Here is a 15,853-nt window from a genome sequence, read left to right as displayed (position 1 = left end):
AAATCACAGGTATAGGCTGCTTACACTGGGGCTGCGTCATGCTTCGTTGCGTCTTGCCGGAGACGCAGTCTTTTTTACATAGGTTAAGGATAGGGCCCTAGTGGTGGCAAGAAGTTGCGTCGCTATCTGATGAATGTGCGTCTATTCGAATCATTCGGTTGCTTTTGCGCTTAACAGCACATTTTTGCACTTTTCTGACTATCAGCGCAACTATCAACACTAATAACAACAAAAACATCTAGATTAAATTTTAGCGCTAAAAATGTATGGTTGTGCAAAAAGGTAAAAGTATACATAAAATCATTAAATAAAATATTTGAATCTGATTGTATTATTATCATAAGACATTTTGTGACCCCCTGATGCCATTAAGACACTGCTGGAGACGAACTTCGATGGTTGTCATAATTTCAAGAAGAACTCCCACAAACTCTACAAAGAAATGTCTGAAAATAATAAATAAATATGAGAATCAATTCTCTTTCGTCAATTTTCTTGTCGTCTTGCATAATTTTGTTCATTTCCCAAAATTTCTTTACTTTCCTTGTCATCAAGCACCCAAATCAAAATTAAAGACGCACGCCTGCCAATGTGAACGCCTTTTCTTGATCTTTGCGTCTATTCCGATATCGATAGCCCAGTGTGAAAAGGCTATTACAGTTCAGTGGGGAAACACACAGTTACTGTACAATGTTAAAGCTCTGACAATTTGACAGTGTGAAAGTTTTCCTAGCCTTTGTTCTTCCTTTTTTCACTGTGGATTGTTCTGTTCTTCTGTTCACGGGTCAATATCTCTAGAAAAATTACCAATTTAATTCTAAATTTCACATAAAACTGAAAACCGAGATGGAAACCCCAAAAGAAGAGGCCACAGCTGCCTCTTCATCTGGCGAAGCAGCTGCTGTCGAGAGGAGCAATGCGGAGGAGACTGTCTCCGAGACTTTGACTGATGAAGAGCCGGATTCCGATGGCCTGGGCTGGGCATTTCTTTCGGTTCCGAAGAACAATTTCATCAATAGGCTGTTTGAGCAGATGTACAGGAAAAGATGGGCAGAAGAAGATTGGCAGAGATCGGACAGGCTTACCCAAGTCTTAAATAAAGTGCCCGAGAAGTCGCGCGCCGAGAAGAAGGCCCGCCGCCTGCTCATGAAGCACGGCCTGAAGCCCGTGGAGGACGTCAAACGCGTGACCATGCAGGGGAAAAATGAAATCTGGCATGTCGACCAGCCTGATGTTTACAAGCTCGGTGACACCTACATTTATTTTGGAAAATATCGGATTGAGAAACTTACTAAATAAACGGCTGACAGTACAACACAGGTAGAACGGAAGCAGGCACTTGCCAAGTAGCAGGGCGACGTGGCACGTGCCGGCGATGCCTGGATGACAAGGATATCGAGCTGGTTCCATCCGAGCGCCCTCCTGGAGAACGAAAACTGTTATTACCTAAAATTACCTAACGCATTATATCATATCATCATCTGGCAACTATATATAATAAATGGTCAATCTATATCTATTGTGAGTCATATTTGGAACGCTACGAGTTCCACAAGAGAGAGATGAAGCACGTACAAATGGACTCAGGAGCGACAGCCTCCGTGATCAAAAAGCAATACCACTGCTAGGGGATGTGGTAATCATTGTAGCAAACAGGCAAACGTCAACAAATCTTTTCGGCATGGATTTATTTAATACATTCGGGTTCGATATCATGCAAGTAGCAAACATTTATGAGGTGAACAGTGACAAAATACGTGACAGCCTGCCATGCGTATCATTAAAGACGATTTGGTGAGCTCCATAATGGACATCAGCTACGCGCAGATGACTGCCACACAAAACTTTTCTTTATCGAATTTGTATCATTAATATTCAATATAACAAAAACATCCAATAAACAGCCATTGCATATGGAATTTGTCTCAATCGCAGCTATTTAAAAGTAAATATTAAGTTTAGAGGGACCCCGGTCGTTTTTCTTCTTCTTTTTATTTGAAATATATTTAGCCGTGTTTCACACCACCACATGACCATATCGGATCATAATTATAGCCAGAATGAAGAAATTAATTTCAGTTGTTTTTTCGATCTAATTTCTCTGCCCCCCTTTTTTCCCGCAGAAAACCGTTAAATTCAAATCTGAGATACCAGGCGAACAGAAATCAGCAGAAAGTCGCTGGATTTTTTAATTTTCTCGTTTTTTCTTTCTTCTTTTTTTTATTTCGTTGCTCTCTTTTTTCGATATAATTTCTCTCATTTTCTGCCTCCACTTTCCACCACTCCAATGGCAGAAAACCGTTAAATTCAAAGCTGAGATACCAGGCGCACAGAAATCAGCAGAAGGTCGCTGCTTTTTTTAAATTCTCTTTTTTTCTTGTTTCTCTTTGTATTTCGTTGCTCTCTTTCTTCGCTCTCATTTTTCTCATTTTCTGCCTCCACTTTCCACCGTTCAAATGGCAGAAAACCGTTAAATTCAAATCTGAGATACCAGGCGCACAGAAATCAGCAGAAGGTCGCTGCTTTTTTTAAATTCTCTTTTTTTCTTGTTTCTCTTTGTATTTCGTTGCTCTCTTTCTTCGCTCTCATTTTTCCCATTTTCTGCCTCCACTTTCCACCGCTCAAACGCAGAAAACCGTTAAATTCAAATCTGAGATACCAGGCGCACAGAAATAAGCAGAAGGTCGCTGCTTTTTTTAAATTCTCTTTTTTCTTGTTTCTCTTTGTATTTCGTTGCTCTCTTTCTTCGCTCTCATTTTTCCCATTTTCTGCCTCCAATTTCCACCACTCCAATGGCAGAAAACCGTTGAATTCAAATCTGAGATACCAGGCGCACAGAAATCAGCAGAAGGTCGCTGCTTTTTTTAAATTCTTTTTTTTCTTGTTTCTCTTTGTATTTCGTTGCTCTCTTTCATCGCTCTCATTTTCCCATTTTCTGCCTCCACTTTCCACCACCACAATGGCAGAAAACCGTTGAATTCATATCTAAGATACCAGGCGCACAGAAATCAGCAGAAGGTCGCTGCTTTGTTTAAATTCCCTTTTTTTTCTTGTTTCTCTTTGTATTTCGTTGCTCTCTTTCTTCGCTCTCATTTTTCCCATTTTCTGCCTCCACTTTCCACCGCTCAAATGGCAGAAAACCGTTAAATTCAAATCTGAGATACCAGGCGCACAGAAATCAGCAGAAGGTCCCTGCTTTTTTTAAATTCTTTTTTTTTCTTGTTTCTCTTTGTATTTCGTTGCTCTCTTTCTTCGCTCACATTTTTCCCATTTTCTGCCTCCAATTTCCACCACTCCAATGGCAGAAAACCGTTGAATTCAAATCTGAGATACCAGGCGCACAGAAATCAGCAGAAGGTCGCTGCTTTTTTTAAATTCTTTTTTTTCTTGTTTCTCTTTGTATTTCGTTGCTCTCTTTCATCGCTCTCATTTTCCCATTTTCTGCCTCCACTTTCCACCACCCCAATGGCAGAAAACCGTTGAATTCAAATCTGAGATACCAGGCGCACAGAAATCAGCAGAAGGTCGCTGCTTTTTTTAAATTCTCTTTTTTTCTTGTTTCTCTTTGTATTTCGTTGCTCTCTTTCTTCGCTTTCATTTTTCTCATTTTCTGCCTCTACTTTCCACCGCTCAAATGGCAGAAAACCGTTGAATTCAAATCTGAGATACCAGGCGCACAGAAATCAGCAGAAGGTCGCTGCTTTTTTTAAATTCTCTTTTTTCTTGTTTCTCATTGTATTTGTTCCTCTTTGTCGCTCTCATTTTCCCATTTTCTGCCTCCACTTCCACACCCAAGACAGAACCGTTGAATCAAATCTGAGATCCGGCGCACAGAAATCAGCAGAAGGTCGCTGCTTTTTTTAAATTCTCTTTTTTCTTGTTTCTCTTTGTATTTCGTTGCTCTCTTTCGTCGCTCTCATTTTTCCCATTTTCTGCCTCCACTTTCCACCGCTCAAATGGCAGAAAACCGTTGAATTCAAATCTGAGATACCAGGCGCACAGAAATCAGCAGAAGGTCGCTGCTTTTTTTAAATTCTCTTTTTTCTTGTTTCTCTTTGTATTTCGTTGCTCTCTTTCGTCGCTCTCATTTTTCCCATTTTCTGCCTCCACTTTCCACCGCTCAAATGGCAGAAAACCGTTAAATTCAAGTCTGAGATACCAGGCGCACAGAAATCACCAGAAGGTCGCTGCTTTTTTTAAATTCTCTTTTTTTTTCTTGTTTCTCTTTGTATTTCGTTGCTCTCTTTCGTCGCTCTCATTTTTCCCATTTTCTGCCTCCACTTTCCACCGCTCAAATGGCAGAAAACCGTTAAGTTCAAGTCTGAGATACCAGGCGCACAGAAATCACCAGAAGGTCGCTGCTTTTTTTAAATTCTCTTTTTTCTTGCTTCTCTTTGTATTTCGTTGCTCTCTTTCTTCGCTCTCATTTTTCTCATTTTCTGCCTCCACTTTCCACCACTCCAATGGCAGAAAACCGTTAAATTCAAGTCTGAGATACCAGGCGCACAGAAATCAGCAGAAGGTCGCTTCTTTTTTTAAATTCTCTTTTTTCTTGTTTCTCTTTGTATTTCGTTGCTCTCCTTCTTCGCTCTCATTTTCTCATTTTCTGCCTCCACTTCCCACCGCTCAAATGGCAGAAAACTGTTAAATTCAAATCTGAGATACCAGGCGCACAGAAATCAGCAGAAGGTCGCTTCTTTTTTTAAATTCTCTTTTTTCTTGTTTCTCTTTGTATTTCGTTGCTCTCCTTCTTCGCTCTCAATTTTCTCATTTTCTGCCTCCACTTCCCACCGCTCAAATGGCAGAAAACTGTTAAATTCAAATCTGAGATACCAGGCGCACAGAAATCAGCAGAAGGTCGCTGCTTTTTTTAAATTCTCTTTTTTCTTGTTTCTCTTTGTATTTCGTTGCTCTCTTTCTTCGCTCTCATTTTTCCCATTTTCTGCCTCCACTTTCCACCGCTCAAATGGCAGAAAACCGTTAAATTCATATCTAAGATACCAGGCGCACAGAAATCAGCAGAAGGTCGCTGGTTGTTTTAAATTCTCTTTTTTTCTTGTTTCTCTTTGTATTTCGTTGCTCTCTTTCTTCGCTCTCATTTTTCCCATTTTCTGCCTCCACTTTCCACCGCTCAAATGGCAGAAAACCGTTAAATTCAAATCTGAGATACCAGGCGCACAGAAATCAGCAGAAGGTCGCTTCTTTTTTTAAATTCTCTTTTTTTCTTGTTTCTCTTTGTATTTCGTTGCTCTCTTTCTTCGCTCTCATTTTTCCCATTTTCTGCCTCCACTTTCCACAACTCCAATGACAGAAAACCGTTGAATTCAAATCTGAGATACCAGGCGCACAGAAATCAGCAGAAGGTCGCTGCTTTTTTTAAATTCTCTTTTTTCTTGTTTCTCTTTGTATTTCGTTGCTCTCTTTCTTCGCTCTAATTTTTCCCATTTTCTGCCTCCACTTTCCACAACTCCAATGGCAGAAAACCGTTGAATTCAAATCTGAGATACCAGGCGCACAGAAATCAGCAGAAGGTCGCTGCTTTTTTTAAATTCTCTTTTTTTCTTGTTTCTCTTTGTATTTCGTTGCTCTCTTTCTTCGCTCTAATTTTTCCCATTTTCTGCCTCCACTTTCCACCACTCCAATGGCAGAAAACCGTTGAATTCAAATCTGAGATACCAGGCGCACAGAAATCAGCAGAAGGTCGCTGCTTTTTTTAAATTCTCTTTTTTCTTGTTTCTCTTTGTATTTCGTTGCTCTCTTTCTTCGCTCTCATTTTTCCCATTTTCTGCCTCCACTTTCCACCACTCCAATGGCAGAAAACCGTTGAATTCAAATCTGAGATACCAGGCGCACAGAAATCAGCAGAAGGTCGCTGCTTTTTTTAAATTCTCTTTTTTTCTTGTTTCTCTTTGTATTTCGTTGCTCTCTTTCTTCGCTCTCATTTTTCCCATTTTCTGCCTCCACTTTCCACCGCTCAAATGGCAGAAAACCGTTAAATTCAAATCTGAGATACCAGGCGCACAGAAATCAGCAGAAGGTCGCTGCTTTTTTTAAATTCTCTTTTTTTCTTGTTTCTCTTTGTATTTCGTTGCTCTCTTTCTTCGCTCTCATTTTTCCCATTTTCTGCCTCCACTTTCCACAACTCCAATGACAGAAAACCGTTGAATTCAAATCTGAGATACCAGGCGCACAGAAATCAGCAGAAGGTCGCTGCTTTTTTTAAATTCTCTTTTTTCTTGTTTCTCTTTGTATTTCGTTGCTCTCTTTCTTCGCTCTAATTTTTCCCATTTTCTGCCTCCACTTTCCACCACTCCAATGGCAGAAAACCGTTGAATTCAAATCTGAGATACCGGGCGCACAGAAATCAGCAGAAGGTCGCTGCTTTTTTTTAATTCTCTTTTTTTCTTGTTTCTCTTTGTATTTCGTTGCTCTCTTTCTTCGCTCTCATTTTTCCCAATTTCTGCCTCCACTTTCCACCACTCCAATGACAGAAAACCGTTGAATTCAAATCTGAGATACCGGGCGCACAGAAATCAGCAGAAGGTCGCTGGTTGTTTTAAATTATCTTTTTTTCTTGTTTCTCTTTGTATTTCGTTGCTCTCTTTCTTCGCTCTCATTTTTCCCATTTTCTGCCTCCACTTTCCACAACTCCAATGACAGAAAACCGTTGAATTCAAATCTGAGATACCAGGCGCACAGAAATCAGCAGAAGGTCGCTGCTTTTTTTAAATTCTCTTTTTTCTTGTTTCTCTTTGTATTTCGTTGCTCTCTTTCTTCGCTCTAATTTTTCCCATTTTCTGCCTCCACTTTCCACAACTCCAATGGCAGAAAACCGTTGAATTCAAATCTGAGATACCGGGCGCACAGAAATCAGCAGAAGGTCGCTGCTTTTTTTTAATTCTCTTTTTTTCTTGTTTCTCTTTGTATTTCGTTGCTCTCTTTCTTCGCTCTCATTTTTCCCAATTTCTGCCTCCACTTTCCAGGCGCACAGAAATCAGCAGAAGGTCGCTGCTTTTTTTAAATTCTCTTTTTTTCTTGTTTCTCTTTGTATTTCGTTGCTCTCTTTTTTCGCTCTCATTTTTCTCATTTTCTGCCTCCACTTTCCACCACTCCAATGGCAGAAAACCGTTGAATTCAAATCTGAGATACCAGGCGCACAGAAATCAGCAGAAGGTCGCTGCTTTTTTTAAATTCTCTTTTTTCTTGTTTCTCTTTGTATTTCGTTGCTCTCTTTCTTCGCTCTCATTTTTCCCATTTTCTGCCTCCACTTTCCACCGCTCAAATGGCAGAAAACCGTTAAATTCAAGTCTGAGATACCAGGCGCACAGAAATCAGCAGAAGGTCGCTGCTTTTTTTAAATTCTCTTTTTTCTTGTTTCTCTTTGTATTTCGTTGCTCTCTTTCTTCGCTCTCATTTTTCCCATTTTCTGCCTCCACTTTCCACAACTCCAATGACAGAAAACCGTTGAATTCAAATCTGAGATACACACAAAAATCAGCAGAAGGTAGCTGCTTTTTTTAAATTCTCTTTTTTCTTGTTTCTCTTTGTATTTCGTTGCTCTCTTTCTTCGCTCTCATTTGTCCCATTTTCTGCCTCCACTTTCCACCGCTCAAATGGCAGAAAACCGTTAAATTCAAATCTGAGATACCAGGCGCACAGAAATCAGCAGAAGGTCGCTGCTTTTTTTAATTCTCTTTTTTCTTGTTTCTCTTTGTATTTCGTTGCTCTCTTTCTTCGCTCTCATTTTTCCCATTTTCTGCCTCCACTTTCCACCGCTCAAATGGCAGAAAACCGTTAAATTCAAGTCTGAGATACCAGGCGCACAGAAATCAGCAGAAGGTCGCTTCTTTTTTTAAATTCTCTTTTTTTCTTGTTTCTCTTTGTATTTCGTTGCTCTCTTTCTTCGCTCTCATTTTTCCCATTTTCTGCCTCCACTTTCCACAACTCCAATGACAGAAAACCGTTGAATTCAAATCTGAGATACCAGGCGCACAGAAATCAGCAGAAGGTCGCTGCTTTTTTTAAATTCTCTTTTTTCTTGTTTCTCTTTGTATTTCGTTGCTCTCTTTCTTCGCTCTAATTTTTCCCATTTTCTGCCTCCACTTTCCACAACTCCAATGGCAGAAAACCGTTGAATTCAAATCTGAGATACCGGGCACACAGAAATCAGCAGAAGGTCGCTGCTTTTTTTAAATTCTCTTTTTTCTTGTTTCTCTTTGTATTTCGTTGCTCTCTTTCTTCGCTCTCATTTTTCCCAATTTCTGCCTCCACTTTCCACCACTCCAATGACAGAAAACCGTTGAATTCAAATCTGAGATACCAGGCGCACAGAAATCAGCAGAAGGTCGCTGCTTTTTTTAAATTCTCTTTTTTCTTGTTTCTCTTTGTATTTCGTTGCTCTCTTTCTTCGCTCTCATTTTTCCCATTTTCTGCCTCCACTTTCCACCACTCAAATGGCAGAAAACCGTTAAATTCAAATCTGAGATACCAGGCGCACAGAAATCAGCAGAAGGTCGCTGCTTTTTTTAAATTCTCTTTTTTCTTGTTTCTCTTTGTATTTCGTTGCTCTCTTTCTTCGCTCTAATTTTTCCCATTTTCTGCCTCCACTTTCCACCGCTCAAATGGCAGAAAACCGTTGAATTCAAATCTGAGATACCAGGCGCACAGAAAACAGCAGAAGGTCGCTGCTTTTTTTAAATTCTCTTTTTTCTTGTTTCTCTTTGTATTTCGTTGCTCTCTTTCTTCGCTCTCATTTTTCCCATTTTTCTGCCTCCACTTTCCACCGCTCAAATGAGAAAAATGAAAGCGAAGAAAGAGAGCAACGAAATACAAAGAAAACGAAGAAAAAAAGGCGCACAGAAATCAGCAGAAGGTCGCTGTTTTTTAAATTCTCTTTTTTCTTGTTTCTCTTTGTATTTCGTTGCTCTCTTTCTTCGCTCTCATTTTTCCCATTTTCTGCCATTCCACTGACACTCAATGGCAGAAAACCGTTGGGAAAAATGAGAGCGCAGAAATAGCAGAAGGTAACTGCTTTTTTTAAAATTTTTCAAGTTCTCTTGTATTTCATTGCTCTCTTCTGCTGATCTCTGTGCCCAATTTCTTCACTTCTCCACTTCCACCGGTGGAATGGACAGAAAACCATTGAATTCAAATCTGAGATACCAGGCGAAAACAGAAATCAGCAGAAGGTAGCTGCTTTTTTTAAATTCTCTTTTTTCTTGTTTCTTTGTATTTCGTTGCTCTCTTTCTTCGATTTGAATTTAACGGTTTTCTGCCATTGGAGTTGTGGAAAGTGGAGGCAGAAAATGGGAAAAATGAGAGCGAAGAAAGAGAGCAACGAAATACAAAGAGAAACAAGAAAAAAAGAGTTTGGCGACCTTCTGCTGATTTCTGTGCGCCTGGTATCTCAGATTTGAATTTAACGGTTTTCCGCTCTTTGAGTGGTGGAAATTGGAGGCGGAAAATGGAAAATGAGAGCGAGAAAGAGAGCAACGAAATACAAAGAGAAACAAGAAAAAAAAGAATTTAAAAAAAGCAGCTACCTTCTGCTGATTTCTGTGCGCCTGGTCTCAGATTTGAATTCAACGGTTTTCTGCCATTGAGGGTGGAAAGTGGAGGCAGAAAATGAGAAAAATGAAAGCGAAGAAAGAGAGCAACGAAATACAAAGAAAAACAAGAAAAAAAGAGAATTAAAAAAAGCAGCGACCTTCTGCTGATTTCTGTGCGCCTGGTATCTCAGATTTGAATTTAACGGTTTTCTGCCATTGTGGTGGTGGAAAGTGGAGGCAGAAAATGGGAAAAATGAGAGCGAAGAAAGAGAGCAACGAAATACAAAGAGAAACAAGAAAAAAAGAGAATTAAAAAAAAGCAGCGACCTTCTGCTGATTTCTGTGCGCCTGGTATCTCAGATTTGAATTTAACGGTTTTCTGCCATTTGAGTGGTGGAAAGTGGAGGCAGAAAATGGGAAAAATGAGAGCGTAAAAAGAGAGCAACGAAATACGAAAAGAAACAAGAAAAAAAGAGAACTTAAAAAAAGCAGCGACCTTCTGCTGATTTCTGTGCGCCTGGTATCTCAGATTTGAATTCAACGGTTTTCTGCCATTGTGGTGGTGGAAAGTGGAGGCAGAAAATGGGAAAAATGAGAGCGAAGAAAGAGAGCAACGAAATACAAAGAGAAACAAGAAGAAAAGATAATTTAAAAAAAGCAGCGACCTTCTGCTGATTTCTGTGCGCCTGGTATCTCAGATTTGAATTTAACGGTTTTCTGCCATTTGAGTGGTGGAAAGTGGAGGCGGAAAATGGTAAAAATGAGAGCGAAGAAAGAGAGCAACGAAATACAAAGAGAAACAAGAAAAAAAGAAAATTTAAAAAAAGCAGCTACCTTCTGCTGATTTCTGTGCGCCTGGTATCTCAGACTTGAATTTAACGGTTTTCTGCCATTGGAGTGGTGGAAAGTGGAGGCAGAAAATGATAAAAATGAGAGCGAAAAAAGAGAGCAACGAAATACAAAGAGAAACAAGAAAAAAAGAGAATTTAAAAAAAGCAGCGACCTTCTGCTGATTTCTGTGCGCCTGCTCTCTCAGATTTGAATTCAACGGTTTTCTGCCATTGTGGTGGTGTAAAGTGGAGGCAGAAAATGGGAAAAATGAGAGCGAAGAAAGAGAGCAACGAAATACAAAGAGAAACAAGAAAAAATAGAATTTAAAAAAAGCAGCGACCTTCTGCTGATTTCTGTGCGCCTGGTATCTCAGATTTGAATTTAACGCTTTTCTGTCATTTGAGTGGTGAAAGTGTAGGCAGAAAATGAGAGAAATTATATCGAAAAAATAGCTGAAAATTAATTTCTTCATTCTGGTTATAATTATGATCCGATATGGTCATTCTCTACGATACTGCGTTTTCAGTTTTATCGTATCTTTAAAATTGTACGTGCCACCGATTTCCGTTCTTTGTGTAGGCGGAAGGGGGCGGGCGACATTTTGAAATACACTTGTAGCAGTGGGATATCACATGAGTCTGAAAACCAAATTTGGTTGCTCTTGCTCTTATAGTCTCTGAGATCTAGGCGCTCAACAAGACGGACAGACAGACAGACAGACAGACAGACAGACAGACGGACAACAGACATGGCTCTATTGACTCGGCTATTGATGCTGATAAAGCATATATATACTTAATGGGGTCGGAAACTTTTCCTTATCTGCGTTACACACATCCACTTTTACCACAAATACAATATACCCCTTAACTCTTTTTGAGTACGGAAATAAAAACCAATTTCGGTTCAAGCGGCCAAAAATTGTAGAACCCACACAAGCACAGTATGTGAGAATACATGGCACACACACATTTACGTAAACACAAGCAAAGTCGGTTATATATATTTTGGAGTGTTACACGTACACACAAACATACATGCTTGCTGTCCGTCGGCTCGTGTCACATCAAGAGCCGAACGCGGTCGCTCCCAGAGCAGCATGCTGCTAGCAATTTAACATGTTGCCATCTCTACGAGAAATTATGGAGAATGTTAATTGCTATGGCGATGAATATCGACCATCTCTGGTACGTATGAGAAATTACTTAGTTCCCTAGTTCAAAAAGTTCATTTTGAGAACTGAACAATTGCACAGTTCGATAAACATACAATTTTTTTTGAAAATCTGGTATATTTTGGTATTTGTTTGGCAAATTGCAGACGGAAAGCGGGAAAATTTCGTGAATTAGGCATATTAATTTACTATTTAATATATTTTATACAGATAATAAGGAATATTTATAATTTTTATAAAATTTAATACAGATAATAAGGCACATTTATAATTATTAAGTTATATGAAGCTGTTAAATGGTGTCAGCGTGTAATTGCTGCGAATATGGGAGTGTTTAACAACAATATAATCGCAACAATGCGGGTATAATTGGTCATCCTTTAGTTCTGCCATTTGGTCAGCCAGCGTAGTTGCGTACTGTCATGTGCTTCTTCAGGATGCGGCCCATCATTTCAATTTGGAGTTAATGCGGGAAACATTTAGTGCAGATCTGTTCGGCGTTGAGAAGACCTTCTCCACCATCTTCCGGATAACCTCCACCTCGTTCCTATTTCCATCGTCAGTCGGCGTCCCTGAGAATACCTCTGCCCAATTAAGGGCAGTATAGTAAGGGCGAATAACTTCTGTACCGTTGCATCGGTGTTCGGGTGTAATGCAGCAACATTAGTAATATTATAGGCTGTTTACATTGGGACTGCGTCATGCTTCTTTGCGTCTTGGCGAAGACGCAGTTTTTTTTACATAGGTTAAGCATAGGGCCCTAGTGGTGGCAAAAAGTTGCGTCGGTCTCTGATTCATGTGCGTCTATTCGATATATTCGATTGCTTTTGCGCTTAACTGCACATTTTTGCACTTTTCTGCCTATCAGCGCAACTATCACCTCTAAGAACAACAAAAACTTGTAGTTAAAAAATCAAATTTTGGCGCTAAAATGAATGGTTGTGCAAAAAGGTGAAAATATACATAAAATCAGGAAATAAAATACTTGAAACTGATTGTATTATTATCATACAACCTTTGTGTGATCCCCTGATGCCATTATGACACTGCTGGAGACGAACTTCGATGGTTTTCATAATTTTAAGAAGAACTCCCACAAGCTCTACAAAGAAATGTCTGAAAATAATAAATAAATATAAGAATCAATTCTCTTTCGTCCATTTTCTTGTCGTCTTGCATAATTCTGTTGATTTCCCAAAATTTGTTTACTTTCCTTGTCATCAAGCACCCAAAACAAAATTCAAGACGCACGTCTGCCAATGTAAACGCCTTTTCTGCTTCATTGCGTCTATTCCGATATCGATAGCAGACGCACCCAGTGTAAAAAGGCTATCAAACTGAATATCAAAATTGACGAATTTCATATCACAAAATATCACGGTATGGCAGCCCGCAGCAACTACGAATTGCACGAGTCTGGCAGCGCCACAAAACGACGACAAATTCGTTTTATGCTGTTTTTGTTTGAACCTTAATATGTAAATAATAAAAAAAAAAGGACTTCTGAAAACTTGCCAATCTCTTTAAAAATGTATGTATCTATCGGATAAAATTATTTGTTTAGGGCTGAGAGTCCCAGCTAGCTGGTAATATTAAACGGAATATCAAAATCGAGGAATATCAACGCATCTTGTCGAGTCCGATAGTATATTTACGCTATATTTTGATAAATACAAGGTATATTTCGGAGGATCACACGGTATATTTGATCCATAAATCCGCGGTCACACTTCGCCCCGCCGCGAAATAATATCAGAAATTAGCTCGATTTCGAGAAAAAGCGTCAACAAAGGGATCAAGGCAAGGCAGTAGACTTGAGACCGGATAGACTCCAAGTCGGGAGATTAACAGAGGGACAAACGAGATTCCAAACAGTCGACTCGTAGTGCACACACCAGTGTGTGCAATTAAATGGCAAATGGGAGCAACGGCAGTGCTAACGATGCGACAACGGCTACCCAGGAGGAGCAACAAGCGCCACAGAAGGAGCAGCAGTCCCACCTGACGGGAGTGGGACGCGGCAAGGAGCCGTGCTCGTCAACATCCAAGGGAGTGAACGACCTGGTGGCAGACCTCTGTCTGAATGTGAGTCTGTCAGGCAGTGGCAGTGGCAGCCACCGCAATGACGGCGGCTACGGTGACTACACAAATATGCGGGCCAGCACATCCACCGGGGGCACAACGGCTGTCACTGGAAGCTCCTCCTCGTCTTCGTTCTCCTTCAAGCACTTTCTCAACAGTAGTGGCACTGTGACCGCGCCCACGAGCACAGTTACCTCCGTGGATGCCACAGCCGCAGTGCAGACATCGACGGGAGCCCGGCCCAAGGTGCCGCAGTCGGCCTCGGGCTCGCTCATGCAGCCACCGGACGCAAACGGGAGCAGTGCCTCCTCCAAAATGAAGCGCTCTCCGCGCTTCAGTTCCTTTGACTCGCAGGCGAGTCTGGCCGAGTATGCGGCCTGTGGAGGAGGAGCTGCAGCACCCAGCAGCAGCGGATGCCGTCAGCGCCCGGATCTGCGGCTGGGCCATGACGATGTTCATGCCCTTGACAATGACGACGACGATCACGTATCTCTGGCCCAGGTGCGCAACAACAAGCTCTTCGACGAGCGGATAGACGATGGTGAGTCGATCTCAAGTGAAAACCAAAAATGATACCCAACAGAGGGATTTTTCCATCCAATTCTCCAACCGAACAGACATCTTTCCGTCGGCATCCTCCAATTTGGATTCAAGCAGTTCCAGCTCGCGGTACGTGCCACGCTCCTACTCCAGCTACGACATGCCGCCCCATGTACCATGTCCCTCATCCTCGCCTCGACGACGACCGGCCGGAAATCGGGATTTGCGCCCCAACCGGTTGGTTCTGACAGCTGCTCCCAAAATGAAGCTGGACCTGCCCCTGGATACATCAAATATGACAGGAGCCGGACCTGGTGGTGGAGGGGGAGCAGCAGCTGCATTGCCAGACTTTGTGCAGGACCACTTGCCGGATGCATGGTGCGCCGTACAGGATGCACACCTGCGCTCGCCACCCAACTCTCCGTTGGGCGCTGCCGAGGCTCCTAGCGGCGCAATGGGTGGTGGCCTGCTGCCATCGGCGCTTGCCTCCCTTGGCCTGCCTGGTGTTGCTTCCCTGCCCGGTCCGGTGCCCGGTGGATTGTCTGCCGAGTCCGGTCCAGGGCCGTCCGCTGGTTCCACCGCCAAAATGCTGCCCGACTTCCTCTCCGATGGCCCCATCATTCACTCGTCCCAGCGCCTGGCCGATGTGGCCATTGGGCTGCCCTCCAATTCCATTGACTCGCCGCCCCAGGAAGCGGCCGGCCCGTTGCAGCTATCGACGATGCGTGAGGAGAACGAACGACTGCAGCGTGAGCTGCAAGAGACTCGAGCGGAGCTGAACGCCCAGACCAGGCGAGCTCACGACTTTGAGCAACAGCTCCTTCAGCTCTCGGAGGCATCGCGCCGGCGGGAAACGCTGGCCACGACGGCCAACACCCAGAACACGCAGCGTTTGCGACGCCAGGTGGCCCAGTTGGAGGTGAGTCTCAGATATGTGTATAACTACAAACCATCTATTACCCATGCCGTTGCTCCTTTTCAGGCGGAACTCTTTGCTTTGCGTGGTGGCACGGATGGCGCCATGGGAGGTGCTACCGTTGTGACTCCTGGTGGCTCCAGTGGCACGGGCAGCAGCGGGAGCAGCACAACGCGTCCGTCCAGAACGCATCAGGTGTCGCGGGACCTGAGAAGTGCCGCCGACAATGCTGAACAGAATTTGAGGTGAGTGGAGTGCCTGGCCGCCTGCCCTTTAAATAATTCCCTCTGCTTCTGCAGGCAACTTCTCACTGGCGTGGACAATCTGCGCCAAATTGCGGCCAGCCTCGAGCAGTCAACAGCCCCGTCAACAGCCACGTCAACAGCCACGCCAAGAAGCCCAGATCTGTATCCCGAATTCAACTGAGCAACCACCGCGGTAGCAGCAGCAGAAGATTGGACAGATTGGGGAACTCGGACAGAGCAGCAGCTGCTCCTCCAGTTTCGGTTATTGTTGTTTGTGTAATCATTGTAGGCCCCGGATGCCGCCTAGAGCTTGTTTATAGAGAACGCCCGCCCCCGCGCGTATATTTTATGTTTCTCGTCGTCTCGTATATTTGTTGCAAAGGTTTGCGTTAGGTCGGGTAAGGGGTAAGGGTAGAGAGGATGGACAATGTGAGAATCAAAGCGCAAACTCGTGATGTTGATTGATAAAGGAAAATACATGCATATATTATATTATTACACTATAAACCGATGTATT

At 42.4% G+C, this 15,853-nt stretch overlaps 1 protein-coding gene across 1 annotated transcript; it reads left to right on the top strand.

The window, feature by feature from the left end:
- The first annotated feature begins 13,251 nt into the window (after nt 1–13,251).
- LOC111072264 lies at nt 13,252–15,836 on the top strand. Its single transcript, XM_022364003.2, has 4 exons — nt 13,252–14,176; nt 14,253–15,094; nt 15,158–15,336; nt 15,391–15,836. The coding sequence occupies exons 1-4, from the start codon at nt 13,465–13,467 to the stop codon at nt 15,515–15,517; spliced, it is 1,860 nt and encodes a 619-aa protein (XP_022219695.2). The 5' UTR covers nt 13,252–13,464; the 3' UTR covers nt 15,518–15,836.
- Nucleotides 15,837–15,853: the final 17 nt, after the last annotated feature.

Source organism: Drosophila obscura, unplaced genomic scaffold, assembly GCF_018151105.1.
Source record: "Drosophila obscura isolate BZ-5 IFL unplaced genomic scaffold, ASM1815110v1 contig_1, whole genome shotgun sequence".
Lineage (NCBI taxonomy): Eukaryota > Metazoa > Arthropoda > Insecta > Diptera > Drosophilidae > Drosophila > Drosophila obscura.
This window is presented reverse-complemented; position numbering and strand designations above follow the sequence as displayed.

Bases quoted from the DNA above. Each gene is read 5' to 3' on its own strand.
- LOC111072264 (XM_022364003.2), top strand. From the start codon at position 13,465: ATGGCAAATGGGAGCAACGGCAGTGCTAACGATGCGACAACGGCTACC. The intron at 14,177-14,252 runs GTGAGTCGATCT...CCAACCGAACAG, and splicing joins CGACGAGCGGATAGACGATG to ACATCTTTCCGTCGGCATCC. The intron at 15,095-15,157 runs GTGAGTCTCAGA...GCTCCTTTTCAG, and splicing joins GCCAGGTGGCCCAGTTGGAG to GCGGAACTCTTTGCTTTGCG.